This window comes from Chamaea fasciata, unplaced genomic scaffold (assembly GCF_029207755.1).
Source record: "Chamaea fasciata isolate MVZ Bird 193981 ecotype frontalis unplaced genomic scaffold, bChaFas1.0.hap1 SCAF_9, whole genome shotgun sequence".
In the NCBI taxonomy this organism is placed as follows: domain Eukaryota; kingdom Metazoa; phylum Chordata; class Aves; order Passeriformes; family Sylviidae; genus Chamaea; species Chamaea fasciata.
The window spans coordinates 16,854,826-16,880,015 of record NW_027094094.1 but is presented as its reverse complement, the minus strand read 5'-3'; the positions used below and the strand labels follow the sequence as shown (position 1 = coordinate 16,880,015).

Below are 25,190 nucleotides of genomic sequence, written 5' to 3'. Positions count from 1 at the left end.
CATGATTCTGCTTTTCGTCTTTAACCACTCAGCCTCAATTTGTGCATCTTTAAAGTCCTTACATATTTCTCTGAATGGCTTGCTAGGATTTTTTTTTGAATGTGTGTGGGTTTTTTGGGTTTTGGTTTGTTTGTTTTTGGTTTTGGGAGTGTTTTTTTTTTGTTGCTTTGGGGTTTTTTTTTTTTTTGAGAAGTAGAGAATTTTAATCTTAAAAGAACATCAGTTCTTTTCATATTTGTTTACTTAACATTATAGTCTTCCTTCACAAGTCCAAATGGGAAGAATGCAAGAACACCTAAGTGACAGACATTCCCATATCAAATTCCCTTCAAAAATAGACAGCAAGAAAAAGACAGGATCTTTCTCTGAATCAAGCAGTTACATGGCTGATGTAGTGCTTCCCTCTACTGTTTATCCTAAGAAGCACAGTTACCTCTTAACATTCTGAAGTTTTCCTTAAAAAAACCCAAAACAGTGCACAAGTGAGTCTTTATTCGCAGGTAAAAGTTAGCCAATAACCTTAATCAAAGTTTTCTTTTCTTTATTACAAAAATATAGGCACTGAGCAGAACCATCTGCACTTATCTCAAGCTCAATATTACAGAAAATATCAACTTCATTATAATATTAATATAGTAATATTATTATTACACGCTAATATTATTCATATTTTTGTTTACAGTCCTTTATAGTCAACTTCAAGCAGGCAAAAGGCTGCAAAGACTAAAGCTTTGTTATGAAGAAGCAAATGATTACCGTGGAAAGAAGTAGTCATGTATGTCACAAAAAAAGTGTTACATATGTCACATCATTGCTTTCAAGAAATGAATTCCACAGATACATTAAAACTGTCCAAACAGTAGTCGTCTTTATTTCCATCAGACAAGTTAACACTTCAGTTAATAGTACCATCTTTCAACATTTGGGAGATATGTAAGTTAATGACTTTAAAAAGCAAAATATACCCCCTTCCAAAAATATACTGAATTGTAAACTGTCCCTCTGATGAGTCATTTACATTATGTGGCATCACATACAGCCTTGCAAGACAAAACAATTTACAAACTGTTTTTCAGCCTCTCATTTGTGAGCCCTCAAGGTGTCCAAGGAAAGCAAGTTTATACATGCTCTGGAGCAACCTAAGTACATGGATTTCAAAGGGATCTCAATTCAACTTGGGAAACAAATCTAGAGGGGTCCACAAATCAGAAAAGGTAAAAAATACTGTATTGGAATAAACACTCAAATTTTAGTGTCCTGGAGGGAAAGTTAACACTAGTTTAACAGCAGAAAATACCTTAGTCAGTATTTTTCTAATTTTAGTAACTGGGCTTTTAATAATGCTGTTATCAGTAGTTTTCAATTAAGAACAAGTTAAAACTTGCAGACTACAGAAAATAACAGAAGACAATCTCCCTTTGCCATCTAATACCAAGTGTGAATAACATCTTTGTTACAGAACTCTTGACATTGGTCAGAGGTTTTCATCAGAAATAGATTTTCATTTTAGTGTGAATTTAATAATTAAAATTTTAGTTCACATCTTCTTTAAAATTTTTATTATAGAGAAGAATCAGCCCTGCAAAACCAGTTGGCAGTCTCTTCCTGTTGCAATTCATGACTACTGAAAAATTACAGACTTAAACCCCCTGCTGTTACCAAGCTTCCTTACACTCCTTCAAAGAAACACATTTAGCCACAGAATGGTTTGCAAATTTATTTTTTGGGGGGGGCAGAGAGATGTTAAAGTGTCTCATCTAATGAGGAAAGGAAAGGCAAAAAAAATCAGTGACTAGTTTTCACAGTAAAATGCATCAGTTTTGCAGTTTCATTTGAAACCAAGAACAAATCATGAAACGTCATGAAAATAAGATAAAAAAATCTTCTAGAGTGATTACTAAATGAAGTTAAAATTACCACACTAATCAGTAAACCCCAGAAGAAAAGCAGATGCCTCATATCACAGGTCCTACATTAAACAGTATCCATTTTTTAAAATAAATCCATAAAATCTGTATGTTTGGCCACTTTGCACATTTTTCCCCTAAAAAATACAGTGTACAGGAAAAAAAACCTCATCATTCCCATTATGAATTCTGAAGTATAAGGTCAAAACCCAGAAATTAAAGATCAGCTAAAAGGATTTTAAATTATTTACAAATCCAGCAGGTAGAACTACCATAATGGCTTCATTTCCATCCTTGTAGTGGCTTTCACTCTTACCCAGCAGAATCCACAGTAGGAATCTCTTCAGACAGCTTCATCACTGATCATCTGTCATTTTAAGCATTTCTAGAAGAGCCCCAACAGCTCCAAAATAACCCTTTCAACAAAGGCAAAAGAAAACCAAAACCAATAAATTCCAAAATAAGACACAACATGAACACAAATATTTCAGTTCTGTTAAGGCAACTAAAAGAACATCAGCCCTGCCAAATATTTGCTATATCTAAAATATGATTTAATAAGATCATCCTTAGATAGAAGAAAGGGCCTGATACTGGAGAAAGTCTTACACAGTTCTCCAAAATTAAAAAAAAAAATAATTACAGAACTGTGATATTGATGCTGTACTGAGGCAGGGCAGTTTCCATTACGGACCTGTCCATCTGGTAGTCGTCTCAAAATTATGCTTACAAAAATGAATTATACTTGAGGTTTTCTTATACCAGCCCACACAAATGAACATTGTTGCTATCAAGGTCAGAAAGCAAATATGAGAAATGGGCAATGTTTAACAGCACATACCACAAGACTAGTGATCAAACAAGGAGTTAACAAGTAGTATTTTCAAATAAACTTGTATACTAAATAGCATTCATGCAGAACTTAGCTTGTGCATTCAATTCAAAGCAATGGCACTTCTCCCCTTTCAAGTTCAGCAAATAAAGAACTACAAGAATTTTGTACTCACAAATAGAAGTTCAACACATATTTCCTTACCTCATGTTCCAGAAACAGAGCTTTTAGCTGTCCTTTGGACCAATAATCCATAGCATATGCTAGCACCTTCATAGAAATCATATTAATTCTGAGAAAGTTGCCAACAAACACCACCTTGTCGATGTTCTGTAAAATTGAATTTGAAAAACATACCAGAAAATTATATTCAGCTAAATGACTTGCCTCATTTAACATGTACCTCTGCCTCTACTACAAAGTTAAATGGGAATTTTAGGTTACATTTAAGTACTTCAAACTGAAAAGTCAAAAAATATTGCAGTTACTGACCGCTATGTAAGTGACATTGCAAGAGCAGGGAGGTGTAGAGTTTTATTACAGAGAAAGTGAGAGGATATTATCACAGATGATCAATAATTGCCTAAAATATTGAATAAATATCACGATCTTCCTAACACGACTTAGATTATGAGCATTTTGGTGGTGGTGTTTGTTTTTTTAATTGTATATGGCCACACTGAAGACATTTTTCCCCTTCTGCATGTTAAATGAAGCAACTTTCCAGAGATCACTATGATCATTGAATCCAGATGGAAAACCTCTGAAGGGTATCTGGGAAGGATTACATTAGAGATGGGAAGGAGCATCTTTCATTATCTTTTATCAGAACTGTGACTCCATTTTCAAAAAGCAAGTGAAACGGGGCCAGCATAATTCTTGATACGTATGGCATTCCTTTGTTTCATAGCTCATTTGAACTCAGTCTTCATTCAGGAAATTAAGGGTTTTTTGAACCATCAGCAGTAGGCTGCCAGTGAGAAAGCCACAGACCATCCTTACTTGTATGTACGTCACATAAGCACATGCAAGCAGTCGTTCTGTGTGGTGTTTCAACAATGCCAATAACTATCTTACCAAGCCCAGTTCTGCCTGCTATGCACAAAATTGCACTTGCATTTTGCACTGGTACCAGATGATGTTCATCACACACCAGAATTGTTATGGAAGATTCAGTAGGAGGCCACATCCTGGAGATAAAAGCTTTTATAGAGTCCTGAAGAGCCCTAGGAATGTAACTTCAAGAGTCTTCTGCAGAAGTTCACCAGAAGGGCTGCCTAGGGGCTAGAATTAGCAAGCTCTACATTGACCCAGCTCTACAAAGCCCAACACTTGGCTCTGCAGCAAGTCCTGCACTACAGCCACAGTGGTGCCATGTCCAGGACCGTGCCTGTGACACACCCCAGGGAACATCCTCACTGGAATACTCAGTGTTGGAGAGAGCTGATCCTCCGATGCTCTAACTCATTCACCCAGACTCCACTGAGCCTGACTGCCCTCAAACCAAAGGCAGCAACATAAACTTTATTGAAATAATTTAGCTTTAGTCATCTATCTCCTTAGACTCTGCAGGCACATCAGCATGCATTCATACTCAGGAATTTATGAATGAAAATAAGAACTTCCTAAATTTCAAAATGCTTCTGTGGAACGTGGCCAGGAGCACCCTGCATCCTTGGATAAGGCAGTTTTGTCTCTGAAGCAACTTCAGACAAAGGAGGGAGAAATATGCAACTAATTAATTTCATGTAATGCCATAGCATAAAATTGATTAGAATCTACATTTCAATTTCACAGGCATATGATTTTCTCTGAATATAAAAACAAAGCTACTGTTACCAGAAGAACTACCTAACAGAGAGCATAAAAATGACTGCAAATTTTGAATCTAAAACTACTAGTCGTATCTACTAGAGTAACAGTTGTATATCAACATGCAAATTTCAATTTTGTTTCAAACATTCCTTGAGTTGACAAAGTTAAAAACTGTATTAATAATATAGTTTCCTAGATTTTCTGAACCGAGCCAAAAAAAACTTTAGCATTTTCAGAAGTCAAAATGCTACTCTTAAGGGAGCCTTGTCAATTTACTTTTAAATTGTCCACTGCTGAAACTTTCAAAGCTGAAAGGCAGAAATCTTAAACTGCTGAAGAGATGGTGGTGACATGCTTATTTAAGCTAATCAAATTACAGCATCCTGGAAAAGAACTGAACTCTTTCACTCTGTGGGGTCTTGTTAAATTGTTCAACTACCCTGCAGCAGAAAGCTATAGTATAACTTTAATATAGTATATTCACGTATTTCCCAATATTATTGAATAAGGAAATCTATATCTATAACACAATAAAAAACCCTGCACATAATTTTGCAAGGCAGCTTGTTCAGATGCAAACTTACATGTTCTGTGAGTAAGAAAAGTATAAACCAGGATATCAGTTTCCTTTATGCACTTCTGCTGTGCCTAGGACAGGCCATTTCAAAGGGTCTGTGGCCAAATGGTTCCAGACTATGGAATTTTTCTACTCCCTGCCAACTTTGTGCAAGCAAATTTGCTTTGAAGTTCTGCGGACAGAATATTTCATTTATTCCCCAGCCTCATTTTCTCCTACACATATGCAAGTCATTTTCAACACAATATTAAAGCAGCAATCATTGGGAAAAACTTATCAGAAAGTCTTGCTTCAGGGCATAAATTGATTCTGTCAACCTAAAAGTGAGCTTTACCATAAGCCTAATCTAATACATACAAGCTCCACAAAAGAATATCATATTCAACTGCTTATTTAGCTCTTATTTGAGGATTTGATTCATCAAGCTTGCCGTAAGTCAGAGCCATGTGTCCCAAAGGCAATTTAAATGTCTAGAATATTTAGTAGAATGATAGCATTAGTTTTTCTGGTTTGTTTGGTTTTTGTTTTTTTTTTTCCCCAAGATCAAGCTATCTGAAGATAAGTTTACTTGAAATGATACTGTATGTTTCTCTTTTTAATAGTATGCAAAGTGACTAAATGAAGTTTTCATTCTCTAAAACTACAAAATAATTTACTTCAAGTGTTGGAGAAATTCTGCTTTGACACTGCGAAATGAAGAATATTTAACACATAAGTTCACATTCCTCCACAAAATTCTAAGGATCACATCAGTTTTCAAGAGGCCTGCCCCCAGAACACAGATGTTAGGAACCTTTTCACAATGACTCAGAAGCATTAGTTTCGTTAGCAGCCTATCTCCTCCTCTGAATGTACTGCATGTGGCTCCCTGCTGCAACTCTCTATGCTTTGATAGCCCTGTACAATGCTGCTTGAACTCCATGCCACAAGGCAACACTGTAAAGAAGCTGAAAGCAAAGAGAACACTGAAAGAGCATCATCCTGACAGAAAGAGTCGAATTGCCAAGAAAAGAAATATATGTCTGTTGCCACTTTTCACAATAAAGGAAGGTTATCCGTGGCATTTGATAGGGGCATATGGTACAACTTGTGCTGATCAATATATTTTAAAAGTCCTTTAGAGAGAAGTATGAGCAACAAACGTAATAATGGCATACAGAATCAAAAGAGAATAAAAAATGAACAGCATAGCAGTGCTGAAGAGACATATCCCATGACTGAGGTAAAAATGGGAGATGAAGTTTAAACTAAAAAAGTGAAATGACACAACTGAAAGGGGGAAAGACAGAGACACTTGATTACGCAGACACAATGAAAGGCTTCAAATTAGCCACTTTAAGACGATACCATAGAGGGATGGTTGATGATTTCTTAGATATGAGTTCCATGCTCACAAAAATGAAATATTATGAACTGTTAGTAAAGGACCTCTGAACACAAAATTTATCGATATGCCGTCACATAAATTCATTGAGCAACCACACTCTGAGTATGATCTTAAGATCTTATAATTCAATTTTAAAATTGCAATCATAAAAAGATAAAAAAGATGAAGCAGTGCATAAAAGAGTGTCTTCTCTTTTTTTAGGTAAGGAGACCAAGTATTAGCACCTTTTGTCTTGGAAAGACCAAGAGGGAGATGTGGCAAAGGTTGATTAAAAATCACATCAAAACCCACACCCTCCAAAAGCACCAGTGATTAATTATTTACTATTTCTGATAAAGCCATAAGCTAAATGAGACCAAATGAAATGATTAGATGGCAATTTGGTGAGTTTCTTGGGTTTGTTTTGTTCAATTTTTCTGGCTGTGTGTGTTGTTGATTAAAAATATAAAAGCAGCAGTAAATTTTTACCAACAGAATGCTGTGCAGCTCCTAAACCTGTGTATTAAAAAAATTATATAAATTCATTATCTGCTCAGAGCAGATAAAAGGTGTTAGTTACCACAAAATTGTAAAGGATGCAATCTGCAGATAAAAGCAAGGGCCTAAATGTTTGGGTTTCTGGTGGGGTTTTTTGGGTTTGTTTTTTATTGTAACTGCTGGAAGCTGTAGTGCATGGATGGAACAATCCATCCCTATTTATCATGCCTAATGAAAAGAATGTAATAATCACCTGATAGGAGTTTGAGGAAGGAAAATAAACTGCATTTTTCTTCTTTCTGACACGGTGCAATGGAACTTGCATCTATCCAAACATTTAACATAATATAAACTTTGAACCCATCCTGCTATGGAAACAATCCAAGCAAAAGAGTACTCAAAATAAATTCTGTCACGCTATAGTAAAACCTGTAAATAACTACAAAGTAACAGAGTAATACTTAGTATTACAAACAAGCTGTATTACAGCTTGCGAACAACTGAACACTCGAGGCTGAAGCTCAGTGCCTCAAAGAGATCTTTACAGCAAATTTTTCTACCTTCTTCCTTAGCTTTGAAGCTTGAACAGCCTTACACTTTGCATCAAAGCACACACATAACAAGCCACAAGAGTTACGGCATGATATTTAATACATGCATGTTTACCAAGGCCAGTGACACATCTATGTCAGCAATTTGCATTTTTGCACCCTGATCATCTCACTATGTTGTTTCTAAAGGTTTTAAGCTCATGGTAAATAACTTACCTCATTTAATGCACACATACGAGCAATAGAACCTATGTTGTTGGTGATGGTGACCAAAGTAGCTCTGGCCAAGTCCTCTTTACTGATGGAATCTCTCTTTTCTTTACTCATCATATGACCAAAGCTGTGTGAGGAAGATCATGTCCTTTAACATGAGATATTCAGGAGTGATAAAAGCCCTTAAAATATTATCATTTAGCAAGCTTTGGCTGGATTTGATAACCGTTCATTTGTGACAGATTTGAAATGTGAAAAGGGATCTCATTAGAAAGGCACAACAATGAGTAACGACACTTCCAAAATAACTGCAATTTAAATGGAAGCAAACTGCATCAGGCATTACTTACACCTGTTTAATAAAAAAGAGCAAGAAGTAGGTGAGAGATCTAAGGACAAACCCCATGATACATTGAGTAACATTTCCACAGGGACACAGTGCATAGTCCAGGGATTATGCGCTCAGTTTAGCATGCACAGGAAGTTTCCCAAGGGACAGTTACAAACAGCTCAATTAACACATACCTTGATGCTACAGCAGATCCCTGAAGGCCAAACCGCTCATAGTCTCCTCCATAAATATCTTTCACCAGCTTATCCACATTGGTGCTGTCTCCTTTCGCCGCCATTTCCAGCGCTTCTTCAAACGTCTCACAGCCAGTGAGCAAACAGCACAGGCCCAGGAACGTTCCTCCTCCAAGGCTAGAAAAGCACAGTGCCTTCAGACCAGCAGCTTGAACCAGCTTTTACCACAACCCTCCAGACTGCCACTTACAGCATGCTGTACACAGGTGCCAACCATATCTCACAACTCCTCCCTCAGAGGAGTGAACACAGACACTCTACACTGAGTTCCTATTCAACATAAGTGTCATCCAGTGTGGTTTTAACTGAACTAGACTTGAGTCCTTAATCCTTAAATTGGAGAAATTATACTAAAGGGTTAGCTAAGAATAAGGTCCAGTCCAACACCACAGACACCACTATTTGTAGCACTCTAACTAAAGTTTTCTGCACAAGAATAGCCAGCAGAGCACTCAAATGAGTGAGAAAAGAATGATCAGTGAACAAAGAACCTATAAGGGCTGACAGCCAAGACAGATCTTGTCCCACCCGCAGCCAGTGGCAGGAAGCAGTCTGGCTGGCTTCTGTTCAAAGCATGCCCAGCATCAGCCCTGAATGTTCTTTCCCTGCAAGAACTTTGAGCAAGGAGCACTCACTTGACTATTTTGTAAAGGCTGAAGTACAGTATTTACTGACTATAAATTTAGCAGGGAGCATTTAACTGTGCATAACATGTTGCTAACTCAGTAAAGTTCTACTTTGGACTTTTCAGTCTTACAGACATGAACTTCAACTTACTTATCTCTATATCCTTCCTCATTCTTTCTTGGCCACTGACAAAGTTAGCATATTTGCAGTGCCTGCAGTCACAGCACTGAAAACAAGGTGGCCAGTGAGACACCACACTTGCACTTTATGAAAAAGCACAGGAGGTCACACAGGAACACCATTTAGTCCGTGCTCTTGGATTATTGGGTTTTTCAGAACACACCTCAGAGCACTGTGTAATATACTCAGTATCTGAACAGCAGAAAGCTCTGCACACCAGCCACAAGGCAGTATTGATTTCATCATCTGTAACAAGTCAACAACACACTGCAGTCATGTTTTTCCTTCCATAGCAGAAAGGATTAGAAGCATGTCTACCAAAGATGTCAAAATCTCTGTGCTTGAAAAAGACCCAGAACTGCAAGAAATCCAATGCCTCCCACTGAACTTGTATCCATCTGTACTGCATATAGAGAAACAGAATGCAGGGGAGAGAACATTCATTTGCTGGGACAGTTTTATTTTGGTAATTCATGGCAAGAGATGGGAAATAGGTAAGAACACCAAAAAGAGACTAAGGCAGGTCTAAAGTTGAACAGTTCAATGATTTCCCTTCACAGATCCCCTCTCTGAAGGTATCCTAGGATATTTTCAGCCTTGCTACTGGTAGGCTTTTAAAAGAAATGGGAATACATGCACAATTTGGAGCTGTAGCAACCGGTCACCCTCTCTAATTCTACGTGTTCAGTTGTGAAGGAGAAAAGAAAACCAATAAAAGAAACAAAAATAAATTTACCTGGATCCTGTAACTCTTTTATAATTGTCCTTAGAATACACAGCTAGGATGCTGACCCCTGAGCCTATGTTAACCAGCAGCATAGGATATGGATTATCAAGGCAGTAAGGCTTTTTCTGGCACTGTTCAGGATCTGTAGGATTTTCAAAATAATAACACTCTGGTTGGCCATTGAAACCAACAGAATCAACATAAAGGAGACCCTGGATCAAACAGTCCAATTCATCCAGTTTATAGAGCTGTAGATCAGCCATCTGTAAAAGAATAACAAGAAATTAAGAAACACACATTTCCTAGTATAATACAACACCGAGAAGGACAAAAGGCTTCACTGAAGCACTCTGATCACTTTAATAGTAACACATTATGCTATTTAAGTAGTACAAAGATCTAAGCATGAAGTCTGAAATAAAAATTCACTATCTGCCTGACAACAGCGACCTCCCAAAACAATGACGTGCTATGCAGTAATGCCACTTAGTTCCTTTGCCTTTGAGATATTCTGGGCTCTGCAAGCAGGAAGCATTTCTCCTCCTTAGTATTCTGACACAAGAAAGGTCTTTCCCCTCATTCCCAGCCCAAGAGGAGCCGTGTTCTGCAGCTTTTGGGCAGTATCACACGTATGCCTACACAGCAGCATTCCTCAGGATGCAAAGTACTTTAGTTCATCATCCAACTACCTTTCCCAGCAATTTAATGAAATTTTCAATAGAAGCATTAAGATGTGCATGTGTTATGTTAATATGTATTAAATATACAGTGGATTTTTTTATTTTAGTACATGTCACTAGTTATTCTGGTTATTTTTTTAAATCACAATGAGCACTTTAAAATGCCTCATGAAAAACAGGGGCCTAACTTCTATGTTTGGTGAAAAACCATATAAAAAATCCAAACAAAAAGATTGTCAGGCCCATGCCCTCAGCAGAATATAACTTAAAGAAAAGACAGATGACCAGTAACAAAAGCTGACAAAATACATTCTCTCTCAGATCTTGCAGGCACCGTGACTGTACTTCAACAGACATATCTACTTGCCATAGCATTCCATTCACTAGAATTAGAAATAACATCTTTTTCTCAAAGGGGAATAACATCCCTTTCACTGACCAACTGCAGAAAGTCTCCTTTCCATTTTTAGGTAGAAGAGAGGGCAAAAAAACCCTGCAAAGTTGCCCATCCAAATTCTGAGGTCATTTTCATCCTCACGCATGCAAAGGTGGTCATGCCTAACTCTACTTTCTAGCAAAAAAAAAAGAGCAACAAGAGCATAATAGAGTTACGCAGTACACAGCTGCTTCTCCAGCATTTGCATACTGCAGGATGTTTTCCTAATGGCTAACGGAGAAGATTTACATGGGTAACTATGTCCTATTTTTAATCCTGGAAGCTATATTAAGCCACTATAAAGAGGGAAGATATTTCTGTGGAACAGGCATAGTCAATAGGTTACATTCTTTTAAGCTATTTAAATCTCCCCTGTTAAGTCTTTGCTCTACTTGCACACAGCTCTGACTTGCTCTAAGTGAAAGCCACCCCACTCTTTGGGTCTGTCCTTTTGTTTTACTTGACACTCCACAAATCCTGTAACCAGGGAAAAGAAATAGGACCAAAAAGAGCCCAAACCAGCAGTCTCAAAGACCTCAATATAGATCCAGCTATTCATAGGACAAGCAAGAGAGGTGGAAAACATTTCCTCTTCCATATGTATTTCCTCCTGCAACTTCTGCAATCCCCTTACTTTTTTTTATTACCACAATGCTACACAAATTAAAATTAGAGAAGTGCAGCACGAAAGACTTGAGCCATTTAGCTAGCAAATACAAAGAATAAGCATAAATCGTGAGAACAAGCTTTTCAAGAAATGTTACAAAATTCTTAAGGCCACTTTGCAAATATCTTGGACTTAGTCAATTTCTAACTATTAGACCAAGAGGAAAAGCTCCAAGATATACACAAGACCAGGTATGACACAAGGTATCAACATAATAAACCTTTCAGGCACTCTTTATCACAATGAACATTGCATGGAGTCCACTGTGTCACCACTCCTTACAGGATTTATTTACTTCAACAAACATTGCACATAGCTGGATGACATAAGGAAATACTCTGTTACTATCCACGATCTTTCCCTAGGTTATGTGCTGTACAGCGTCAATTTCCTCACCTTGGTGAGGAAGCTGGATGTAGCATGACCAAACATGATCTAACACAGACCCACAAACGTGCTGTGAACCAGGAGCTGTTGTACAAAGACACATTAGCAGGTTTATGGCCCCTACTGTCCAAATCTCTCTTCTAATGTAAGTCAAATACTCAGCCACAAGCTGCTTTTGTCTGACCCATGCTACACTTTTACAAAGACCTTGCAAGACACAAACAAGTAACACAAATCAGAGTAGAACACTTTTGACATCGGTACAAAACCAGAGATAAACCCCTTGATTCTACAAACTCTCCAGCCTCCTCACCAATTCTGTAAGAACAGAACAAGAGAAACTAATCAGGTTCTCTGTCAAGCACTACACATAGAGGTTTTATTAGGTCCAGCCCTCCACATATAAAAGACACACTAAAATTTGTTCTGCATTTTATAGCTCTGTGCTATATTTAACAGTTGATATGCTGTAAGCAGAAAGTCCTGTTACTGCTTTCTTTCATGTATGATATTCATGGCAAACTGAAAAACTATTTTCCTGTGTCGTTGCAGAAGTCTGGTTTTAATTTTTGTAATAATCAAGACAGGCATCAGTATTCTATGTCAATACACCTTCCTTCAGAGAACCAAAAGCTCTGCAGCCACCAGGCACCCAAGGTTCCAAATAGCTTACTGAGCCACGACTGTTCTTATTTCTAAAAAGAAATTAGGGCAAAGATTCAAGAAATGTAGTAACCCAACCTTGTGCAAGAAGCCACGATAGAGCCACTGTCACAATTCAGTCCCTCTCCCTGCATATACAACTGTGGTTTTGCTCACAATGTCTCAAAGCAGCAAAACTGCATTGCAGAATAGATGTACCTGTAACCATTGTAACTAATTTCCAAGTAGGCAATAATATCTTCTGCTGCCATCATCTGACCCACCACACTCTACTCACCCTCAGCTTTCAGCTGCTCAAACTGCTTCCCCTTAGAGAAGCCAAAGTTTATGTGCAAATATGTAAAAATGGAAGCTGTGTCTAGAAGCACATTTTAATTGGTTGTTTTTCCTACAACGTTTACAAAATGGATTTGCAGGCATTTTCCAGCCCTTTACAACTGCTAATTTGAAAGCAGACAGCAAAATGGTCAAGCTGCCCTACTCTGCACTCCCGTAACTATATGCAGCACAGTGCCTTTCTAGAGGTTATGTCAGAAGGTTGTGCTATGAGATGAACAACTGCAGGACAAAGTACTATACACAGGACCCTGGAGAGAAAATTTACGATGATTACAGGGATACCACACGTACATTTTTTAAAGAATAATTTTTCTGCATTATAGCTACACTGTAGCTGTAAGAGTGTAGTCCTTTTCTAAGACTGTTTTTTTAAATACTGGGGAAGGGAACAAAAACCTTTCGACCTCAAGAAACTCTCCAGGACCATCAAAAGGAGTGACTTAGGATTTCAACCATGCTTGCAAACAGGTGCAACACACCAAGAGAAAGTAGCCAACATTTCCCCCTATAACCTAAGCAACAAACTCCTGAAACACAGCTGATTTTAAGAATACAAAAAGTCTGTTGTTAACTGCCTACAGATATTATTCCAAGAAGAATAAAAGATCATCTCTTGTATTCCTGCAAGAAGTCTTGGAAAATTGTGTTATCTGTTGAAATTTAGATTTAGATTTCTTTGTAGTTTGGCTTGTTTTTTAAATAGTATGCATAACACACACAAAAAAAGAAATTAGCTGTATTCAAGTACCATGCAGTATAAAAAGAAAAAACATGGTACCAGCTTGTTTCTGCTTTCAAGTATGGAAGCACATTAGTCAAAGACTTGGGTCCCATTTGTTCCTTATTATGGGTGAGCAAATACATCCACTTCAGCAAGGTAAACATGAAACAGCCCAGTCCTCTAGAAGTGAGTTGAGGGCAACCATGACATATATGCACTGGGGTTGAAGCCTAATGCATCACCATTGGTGTGCAGACATATTTTGGATGAACCTCCAGCTCTTGAAACATTTCACCCACTTTTACTGTGTTCTGGTGAACACAGGAAAGTTTGAAGCCAGATGCAGTTCCAAGTTCATTTTTCGCTTGGACTTGGAATGAGAAATATTTTTTTTCCTGTAAAAAACTGTAAGGAACATAACATCTCGCAAGTTTTTAATTATCAATTATAACAGCCTCATTTACTGTATCACTGGCTTTTATGTCTGCTGGGCATTGCTCCAGGTTTTGTTTCTTAGAATAGCTTACAATCTAGCTTTTCCTTCCATCTCTCTCCCATTGCCTCGCCTCCACTTTCAAAAAGACTTTGCTTTCTTTATATTTTGAATACCTTCACTTCAACCCCCCAACCCAGCTACTTTATGGAGCTGAAAATAACCACTCACATTCAAGCAAGACAAAGTCTAATGCAAATAAACTGCAAGTCCAACATTCACTGAGGCAGAAGATTCACTCTGCATCAGCTTTGGGCAAAAAAAGCACTCATTAGGAATCCTCTGCAGAGCTCTGCCCTCTTGAACAGCGAGCTATAAGGATCTCTCCTCTCTCTTGGTAGGGAAGAGATGCACTGTTTCCCCCCATTCCCTCTGAAGATGTTACTTTACCCATTCTCTGGATGCCACTTTCAACTCCAGCCTAGCCCCTACGGCCCTAACAGCCCCTCCAGCCTCCTCAGCAAGAAGATTTTTGATTGTCTCACACTAACTGTGAAAGTTACAGAGCTCACTAATCCTACAACAGAGCAGTGAGTTTATTTCATTTAAGATGAACACAGTCTATAAGTCATCCTCAGGTATTCAGCTCATACCACACAGTCAAGCCTTAGAATTAGCTAATAACTGGCACAAGAAAATCATTATCCAACAGCCAAGCTCACTTTTAAAGAATTTTCCTTTACGGGAAGATCAAGGCCTGAGTTTGAGTCTGTGTTGGTAAGAGATTTCCTTCTCCCCCTGTCCCAAATGTTCTTGATTAAGTGATTGGGGGTTTTTAGCACAGATGCTGCTCCCACTGAAGACAGTAGTAAAGTAGTAAAGTATTAAGACAAGTAAGGTTTTGCAGGTGCCTGTTCAGGAAACAAATACAGAGGTTCCACCTTTGAGCCACTGCAATCAACAGAAATTTTATAATAGAGCAGGTTTTAATCAAAAGTCTGAATAGTCCTTCCTCCCCACATCCTGCCCATCCTTCAGGATGAGCTGCTTTACAGAACTGAGTGGCAGTTTTGTAAAACTAAAGATTTATTTCTCACTACATTAAGAGCAAACTTGTGTGCAAGTAATGTGCCTGTGCTATCATGGAGGAGTCACAGAGCACTGACAGATTCTTCTCACAAACAAGTATGTCTAAGGACTCCTTACTTTTACAGAAGTGGTTACTTGAGCATTTACAGCATATGTGAAGTGACAGTATGTAGTTGGGGAAAGGAGGAAGGATTACAAAAAATTAGGTTGCAGATTCATCCATGTCTTAACATCACTGTTACCTGAAAATGAAGTCAGCCAGCCATAAAGACCATTCAGAGTCGTTCAGAAGGGAGGTAAAAAAAGAACAAAAACACAAGAAAAAAACCCCTAGGGTGGAAACAGTTCTTTTGGTGAATTACTTACTGATGCTCTCTTCAATGAACATTAAGTATAACCATATGGTTGGTAATATTATTTCTGTGGTCTAGTTTAATGAATAGAGTCAATTTTCCTACTTCTAGGGGAAGCATTCAGATCTTCAGAATGAGTCACATGCTTTGCCAAGCTACTGACTGAATAAAGATCCAATATGCCGCCAGCAATCAGCAAGCAGACCACGGAGACTTCTTCAGGGATCCACCTCTCCAACAGTGCAGATCATATAAGGGAGTTGAAATAGCTAAGCCTAGCTAGCTTTGTTGATTAAGTTGCCTTTTTTAGAAAAAAAAAAAAATCAGTTTTAAGGTAAAGAGAATATGTCTCACCATTTTATGCTATTTTTAATACCCAAAACCAACAGAGATGTAAAGATCAAACCTATTTAATTCATTTAGGGATTCAGAACCAGACAAAGGAACAGACACAAGTAACAACAGGATATTTGTCTCTCTATTTTAAGGAGAAAAACTTCTATAATCTTAGAAGGCTTCCTTCCTTGGGATTTGAATGTTGTTTTGCAATATATTGGATCTTCTGTCCTAAATCTATGCAATCATACAGTCACATTGAGAAATACTATGAAAGACAAGTAACTTAAAAGCATATACACAGGAAAATAAAGGGCACGAACAAAAGCATGGTAGCTAGATCAAATGAGTTTACTAGCATTTAGCCAGTTTTTTAAGGAAAATAACAACGTTCATAAACATACCTTAGTTTTTCCACACTGCTTCTAAGTAACAAACAGGAAGGTTTAAAGACTTCTCCACATAAGGCATTTTACAATACTAAATCCTGCAATAGCAAGATTTAGACTTGGCACATATTCTCTACTTCTAGAGGTGAATTAGTGGTCAAATGCTTGAAACAGGTATTTCAGAGCTTTGACCAAGCAGTCCTGAAGCTGTTGTCCAGTGTCAGTTTATACACAGCAGAACACACTGATAGCCAGCTGCTGTTACCATGGCTAATGAAGTGCGACAATTTAAGTGCCAGTACCCAGAACACTTTGCCCTTTGAGAAAGATTAAGCAAGCGAACTTCCATGTTAAAGCTAATATTCTGCCTCTGTAATTCTCTATGGATATTACAGTTTAAGCCAAGAAACATTTGCTATAAAGGAAGGTATGGAACTGGACAGTTTTAAGAGGTATCCAAAACACTCCTTTTAGTGGGAGTGCACTTCACTGATTGCTTTATGCTAGAAAACTCCCTGGCCAGCCTTTATAGGGTTTGTCTTGAACTACCTACAGGTGTTGTAGCACACAGAATGTTAACACTGCAGAGATGTGGAATTTCATGTCAAAGTCTGCCAGTCATTTGCTATGTGACCTCATTTGTGTTCAATAGCTGGAAAAACAACCCCAACTCCTCCAGCTATCCTCTCTTGCTATACTGACTATGTTGCAGCTGAGACGAGACTGATCCCTCACTACAGAATGCATATTTACAGCTTGTAAGGCCAAAGCTACAGAGAGAAATGCTCAGCTGTGAGAGCCACCAGGTATCTTCCAGTTCAGTTCTACAGTTGTGGGAGCAAGGGACATGGACTTCCTTACTAAGCAACTGTAGCTGTTACTACATGATGCAGGAAGAATGAATTCAGAGTGACTGACCATCCCCAGGTGATAGTCAGCCTCTTCAGAACGTCCTGAAGTGACCTCCCATTGTCACTAAAGAATGTGGCCTGAATCATTCCCAGGACACATGAAAAGAGACTCAAAAACACCTAAACTGAGGCCACACTGACTAGAACTGAAACTCACCTCCTACTGTGGTGCCAACATCCTTACACAGTGCAAGACAAACAGGTTTCTGAGGACTTCAGAAGACTTGTAAGGGACTTGCAATCAACCTAAATGACAAGAAATCTAGCACGAGTGGCGGACTACTACACCAATTCAGAAACTTGATAGTCCTTCCTTGGACATGGAAACAGTCTAATATTCACTGAAAGTGACTGCACAACAGCCTAACAGTTAGAATTCATGTTGAGCTCTTACAACATTCTTTTTTCCCCTTAGAATCCTGGTCATCTGGTATGTGAGGATATTGATGACAGAAGGGTATTGACAAAGAAAAAACCTCTTGTACAGCAGGAATGGATGCTCGGATGCTTGATGAAGCACAGAGAGCCATGGACTGAAGTCAACAGCAGCTGGTGATTCAGTATGAGAGCTCCCTGGACTAAAGCAGAGACAGAAAAGCAGCTGTAACCAGTCATACCCAGCAGTCACCCCTCAGCCCCAGGATCAGGTCAAAAGTTAGGGACAGACGTGCCAGACCCACCAGCCAAGTAAATCATTCACATTAGTCTTAGTGACACTGTTCTGGGACAATCAGATTTGTGTCTTTTCCACAGACAATAAATGAAGATATGTCCTAATACAGATGGATACACAACAGACAACTGCCTCCTGAATGCTTTTTCTCTTCAACACAGCTTGTACAACAGCTCTTTCATGCTTCTGCACCACAACCAATTTTTGAAGAGTACTCTAGTGCAAAACTTCACATTTACATCAGCTTCTTGAGTTCCCTGCAAAGGCTATTTTTAAATCCTTGGGGATCTGAGACCTACTCATCTCATGGACTGCCTTTCTTTAAATGGCACACTCACAGAATTGAAATCAAAAGCTAGCTGGTATTATTATGCTCCCACACACTGTTTCTCCCCCATGCTCCATGGTGGGTATTCCATACTCTCTTGACTTCAGTCTGTTTGAAGGTTAATACAAAGGGAAGGGAACCTGAATCAAATCTCCAGCCTGTATGGTTTCATTTCTGGTTTCCAATAGATAAGCAGTTTGCGATTACCTATAGTGTCAGGCTTCTAGGTTGTCATAACATACCCTCAGTTGACTATGAAGCATCTGATCATCACAGCTGTAGCATAAAACAACTCCACATTTACTAAAAACATCCTGCACAGCAATACTTCAGTAGAATACCCAGCAAATAGAATAACCTTCACTCTCCCCTCCATGTTCCCAACAATGTCACCAATTAACAAACATGAATTGATTCTGTTGCTCCTAATCAGTTAGGATGGACTAAAAAAAAAGTTATTTTCCCAGCAAGTTTTAAGAGACAGGCTTTCATGATGTTTTCCCCAAGTACTTCCCACTGAACCCAAGTGAACATACCGTTCTAAAGTCTTCCTCAAACTTGTAAGCTCCACCTCCTGTGGCACAGAGCGTAGTGTGCAAACTGGAGAAGTTCTTTTCACTACCCATCTGTATGAACCTGTGCATGGCACAGCTGGGAAAGCGGATGAAGTGCAGGTTTCCTTTGCGTCCACACATAGTCAAGTTTTTCAGTTCCAGGTGGACATCGCGAATGCCAGTTTTACCATAGGCCGTATTGGAGGTCAAGTATTTCCTAATGCTTTTCAGGTTTTCCACCTCCTCCTGTTCCTCCTCTGCAGTAATGTCTTTGGGTTCAAAGTAGACCAGTTTAACCAACGTTCCACCGATATCCATTCCAAACCAAGGGAATGCTAAGAACAAGGGGTTTGGGGAGGAAAAAAGAGAAAGTCACTATAAACATACAGGCTAGACAAATCACTTAAATCATTTGCTGAATGACAGTCCAGTGCAGTCACCGTAGCAGTATCTACTCCTGAGAACTGGGGGTCACTTGCACCCAATTTATATGCTTCAAACACATCTCTAGGTTAAGCCTTCATAAAGTCTCAGTTAAGAGAAAGAATAAAGAAAATCTCAAAACATTCTTGTCTGAAGAAGCAGGTTTTAATAAAATGAAAACATTTTTATTGCCCAGGAAATCGTTTTACTCTTCAGTCACCACCTCTTGACAGGGCACATTTACTGCATTTCACCCAATCAGCACCAGTGGGTGAGAAAATGAAATGAAATTGTTTCACCCAATTGGCTCCAATTCTGCTGAGAATTAAGAGGATGAGGAAAAAACAAGCAAACAAACAGGAGAACAAGATTTCTCAAGTCATATTCCCACTGCATAACATCAACAATTGCCTTTCCAAGCAGTCAGAATTTCCAGGGCCACAGGGCTGTGTCTGAAGAGCAGCAATACAGAGCTCCCATTATGCAGGAGGCCTCCAGACTCCAACCCACCAGAACCAGAGCTCTGCTGGACTGCAACACTGTACAAAGTAGCCAAAAGTGAGCTGGCTTGTATTCAGTATTTACCACTGACAGACCCGTCCTTAGAGCATAGACTCCCTTTGCTGGTATATGCATTAGTCTATCACATAATTATATAAGAAATGCCACTATTTGCGTCTCAGCTCACCACAGCTGGCCTAGGTCCTCCAAAATCTTTGTTCTGTTAATAGCAGGAGAAAATTACTATGGAGAACACCCAGCAGAAGACAGTAAATGAATCAATCTGATCTACCTGCTCCACTTATACATACGCATACATTTTAAATAGTAAGCCAGTAACTTTATGAAGCAGTAGCAATTGAGAATACAAAAGCTATACACAGGCACTGCAGATGCAGAGAGCTAGCAATGTTTCTTAGAAAAATTAAAGTATTGAGTATACAATTAACATTTAAGACACTTCTAAAATAGCAGTCACACAGTCACCTTCCTCTTTTTTAGGGAGAATCAGGTGGACTAGCTAGAAAAATGGTTCTACTAACTAGGACATTTCAGCTTAGTGTTGATACAAACTTGGAACCATAAATACCATATGCATAGCTGATTTTTCTGCCAGTGAATCTAAAAATAAACAACTTGGGGCAAACACTTTAACAAGCATAGGAGGTACTTATCACACTGTCCTTCCTCATGTGATCACAGATCACAGTTAAGTTACTCAGCTTCAGGCTGAAAGAGGCTCAGTCTTTTTTTCTTACCACAAGTGTCTCAGCATCATCTGGCTGAATAATTTCAAAGTCTAAATTTCCAAATTTTTAATATGCTCTCCCTGCCCAAACCAATCCTTAAATGTCATACATTAAATACAGTTATTTCACTCCACTGCTGTATGCCAAGTACTTGAATCATTGGTTTCTCCTCCCAACTCCCCACAGACAAGTCAGGCATAATGCATAAACTCCAGTGAAATAGCTCTTATCTGTTGTAAGGTCTTATTTTTTTTCCCATGCTGTACAAGCTGCACAGAGAAATTTAAGTCTAATTTGAGCTTTGGGAAAATACATCATCCTATGCAGATACATGAGAGTTCCCTGAAATGGGAAGAATTCAAAACCAGTGTTTTTAGAAGAGGCTTTATTTTAAATAAGAGAAATGTATTATAGACTAACCTGCGACTCAAACACTTGTGAAAGAGCAAGGTAAATATTTATGTGAAAGCTGTCTGGTCCACACTGCACAACATTTCAATGCAGTGCAGCTTAGGATGCCAATCCCATTAGTGATTTACACAAATCTTTATTAAAGCTACTGAGAACTTTAATTACCTGACCCATTGGAACAGTAAGTCTCCTCCTCAGATGTATCTTAACTATGTAAGCAGGAAGTTCAATTTTAAAAGCAGCATGGTTGGACAATGCAATACAGAACAAGCCTGTAGCTAAGTATATGCCAATTTCCACTATTTCTCATTAAGGGCATAAAACCTGCTACACTCTACTTGAACCAACATTTTTTTTAAAGCCATAGTGCAAATTTCATCTTTAAGTGAAGCTAGAGGTGTTCCATCCTCTCATCAAACACAAGCCCAGCAATACAAGTGTTAAAGTAAGCACTAACAGCTGAGAGCTATTCTTAAATGACTGCCAAGACATTTTATATCTTAACATTTTAAGGAGTTATAACAAAATAATTCATAAAGAATAAGTACTGTAGAAAACAACTGTGAAGTTTCTTCAACTCTGCATAGTTCTTGGCATAGCTACACATAATGCTTGCATTTATAAAGTGAGCAGAAATACCAGGACACTTTTTTTTTAGCTAATTCTCTCTGTGAATCTAAGTTCCTTTCATTTTGTTGTGAGCCAAATAGACTGGTGCAGAAAGAAAGGAACTTTGCTTTTAGAACACCAGCAGTTTTCTTCAGCACAAATAAAGAGCCCAAGATCAGACAACAAAACCAGTTATTTCAGTTATGCAGAATTCAGCAACCATCTTGACTGGTTGACCGATTAGTAAAAAAAGCAAGTCTCAAAGTTTCTAACAAGTCGCAATGAAATTCATATAACTTCTGCCCAACTGGAGTGAAAGTAGAAACACTTCTGTATTCCAGTGATTATTTTAAAATGTATTCATTGTATCTTTTGTTACTATCAGTATGTTCCAAATCAAAATGCACCTCGGACCCACTATCAGTTCTCCCCATATCTATATATAACTCAGCTGGTGCCTATACACTTCAGCTTTCCTGGTGCCACTGCATGTGGTGCTAATGGAAGTGTGTACACAGACTGAAGGTGCTCCTGGGGTTTGCTGCCTCTGTGAATACAGAGAGTAAGATGATTCAGAGGCCACCAAAATTAACAGAGCCTGCCCAGTACTACAACCAGGGGGTATGAAAGAAAGGTGTTTGTGTAGATAAGTTTTCCATGAACTTGAGGGAAAATGGGGAGAAAATAATGGAGGTTGGGTATTTTGTTGTTGTTTGGTAGGCTTTTTTTGTGTGTGTGTATTTTTGGTGTTTTGCGGTTTTTTTTGGGGCGGGGGGGGGAGGAGGGGAAGGGAGCAGTGTTTGAGGTTTTTGGTCTGTTTTAAACTGGAAGTCCAGCATTGCATTGATAACCTGAATAAGTGTCCCTGAATTATGAAAAGCCAGGAAAGCAAGGAGGGGAAAGTAAAATCTATCCCACCCCCATCTCAGGCAGATCTAAGTTAGTCAAAACTGTGTAATTTACTATGAGCAGTAAAGACACTGGATATGTTATAGAGGAGTTCTCACAACATAGAAAAAATGCACTTCTTCATTAAAATTGTCTGATAAGGCTTATAAGATGATTTGTCTCTTTTCAGTAGGTATGCCAGATACCTACTGGATCAGTTGAATCTATAACTGTGGCAAAACCAGACCTATTCTACTGCATTGCTACACAGCAGTAAGTCAAAAAATAACACTGTAAAATCTAGTTTTAGGTCCCATAGAACCAATACAGAAAGCATCAAAATGCATCATGTGTTCTCAAAAGTCTAGCATAAATCAAAGACTCTACTTATCTTCTTAAAAAAAAAATTCTCTTTATGTTAATAAACTGTCCCAACTACTTAGTGGTTTGCTATCGTGCGATAAAAATCTGTACTAGTGCAGAAGCATGTGACAATGCAAACAGAAGGTATCTACAGCATTGCATAAGCAGGTAATCTGATGCACACCAACAGCTGTGTATCTGGGGCAAAGGTTCACTCACGAGAAATTCCACGATACATTTTACCTAGTTTCTGCATTAACTCTGGGCTAGCAGGCTATTTCTATAAGGCATTATTATATTCAGATTTCAACACCTTGGATTTTTAAAAACCTTATGCTTAACACACAATATAATGAGGGCACGTGGGAAGTAAATATCAAATCACAACATTCTCCTCACAGACGAGCTCAGGAGAAGCAAGAATGAGAGGGAACTCCAGGGTGACCAAATAACATCTACCCCCATTAAAGAAGATAACCAAGGGTAATTCTTTTCATACATTTAAACAACCACCACATAAGGTTAGCTGAACCCTTTTACTCTTCAACATTCAGAAAGATATTGTGCTTGAATCCTGCTGGTTAGAACATTCTCCTCTCTACCTGAGCCCTGGATTTATTCCTACCCATTTGCAGCAGTGTTTTCTTTTGCCAAAACTGTTTCAGCTAATAGATCTCTCTTATAAGACCTGTGTCTCCTTGAAGATAGGCACAGTATTTCAATTTTTTTATCAATAATTTGAAAGGTGGTATCAATACCCTGATACCTTAGTCATAAGTATCTCTGATGAAATACCTTAGTTTCAGCTGCCTTTCCTTCTGAACACACATATGTTGAAATTCTGTTACTTCATTTAAATTTCATTTGCACTGCTGGACACTTTGATGATTTAGGAACTTCCTGTGTTAATTGGGTCCAGAAGAGATGAGAGAGCCAAAAACAGTAACAGGGGAAAAAAATCAAAATAACACACACATAACATGGCATAGTATTCTTACAGCTTCTGAAAGCTGATTTTTATTTAACAAAATAATAGCTTACATGTATTTTTCAACTACTTCTTCCTGTTTTAAACAGTAATAAAAAAATAAAAAGAAGAATTTTTTTCTTTGAACGAAACTAGAATACATAGCTCCAAAAATTAATTATATCTGCTTAGTAATTAAAGTTTCCTCAAACCTTAAAATGCTAGAGCTAAATTATGCACACATATTGGCTTAAGCCTTCCAGTTCATCTTTGGTAGCAAGGGCTTATTGAATGTCTTCCTCCTCACCAGAAAAACAAACAGACCCAGAAGTTACAACCAACCCCACAAAAAGTTCAAACCCAAAAGCAGAGAGCTTTTTGCTAAACAGGTGTGACCATCCATACAAATGTAGTTATATTACCACAAACTGATTTCTAAAGAAAAAGAAAACCAATACAAGCCTAATATCCCTGACAACCCATCTAGTTAAACTAAGGAAAAAAGAAAGCAAAGACAGGATTCCCAAGAGAAGCTGTACTAAGTGAGCCCTCTCTCACCGCAGGCTTGTCAGCAAAGTACACTGATTTTATGGGGAATCTTCCCTTCTGAGAGGGGAAAAAGACTTGTGAACACAGAATTCTACCCCACTTTGTCAGAAAGTAAAAACAATCAAGCAAATGAGGGTTTAAAGGAATAATTACTGCAGAAAGATAGGCTTCATTTGTTGAAATATTGGGAAATGCCAATTATCTCATTATCTTCACCACCACACAAAGCAAACCCTGCAATCAATACTGGTCTCACATGCCGTGTGGCAACCGCACTTCATTTTGCCATCTGTCCTTAAGAAAAGAACAAACAACTGCAAAGGCCAGAACGAAAAGCATCAAACAAACCAGTAAAAATGGTACCGTCTAGTATTCACTAGAGGAGGATGCAGTGGAAAAGCATGCAGTACCAGGACAATTTGAGTAATAATGTAATGAATTCTTTAAGATGGTGACAATGTGCTATCATTATTCCCTGTATGACTAATACTAAATTTCAAACTTTTTCTTGTACAAAATAAACTATATATTAAAAAGCATATCAGCAAGCATTCATGTATTTTAATCAACAACTACATTGCTCACAAACTAGTTCTACAATGCACTTCCCTCAGCTGCTGTTTTCATTAAAGCCTCATTTCATTAAAACTCCCCACATGAAGATTCAGTCATACATCTTGGGCAATACACTCACTCACCTATGGTTTTTACTCTGATGGGCTCTTTTTCCCCTCAAGATGGGATGAAAATTCCAAAGCCCTCATCCTTTCTTAATCAAGTGATTATATGAATCCCTAAAGCTTTATTCTTTGCTTCAAAATAGTTTTTAGTATCATGGACAGTTTGATATGGAAGTGCTGACTCTTCTTAATTACACCAAATCAAAATGTAAA

The 25,190-nt window shown here is 38.3% G+C and overlaps 1 protein-coding gene across 14 annotated transcripts in view; it reads right to left on the bottom strand.

Annotated features, from left to right (window-relative positions):
- Nucleotides 1-842: 842 nt before the first annotated feature.
- PANK1 (pantothenate kinase 1) overlaps nt 843-25,190 on the bottom strand; it is a 43,489-nt gene continuing 19,141 nt past the window's right edge. For all 14 annotated transcript variants that reach the window (XM_066191242.1, XM_066191236.1, XM_066191240.1 and 11 more), the window contains 6 exons: nt 18,820-19,172; nt 9,888-10,141; nt 8,285-8,461; nt 7,763-7,886; nt 2,944-3,069; nt 843-2,323 (listed from right to left, as the gene is read on the bottom strand). In XM_066191242.1, coding sequence (XP_066047339.1) covers nt 2,264-2,323; nt 2,944-3,069; nt 7,763-7,886; nt 8,285-8,461; nt 9,888-10,141; nt 18,820-19,155 — 1,077 coding nt within the window. In that variant the 5' untranslated portion in view covers nt 19,156-19,172 and the 3' untranslated portion in view covers nt 843-2,263. The remainder of the gene's footprint in view (nt 2,324-2,943; nt 3,070-7,762; nt 7,887-8,284; nt 8,462-9,887; nt 10,142-18,819; nt 19,173-25,190) is intronic.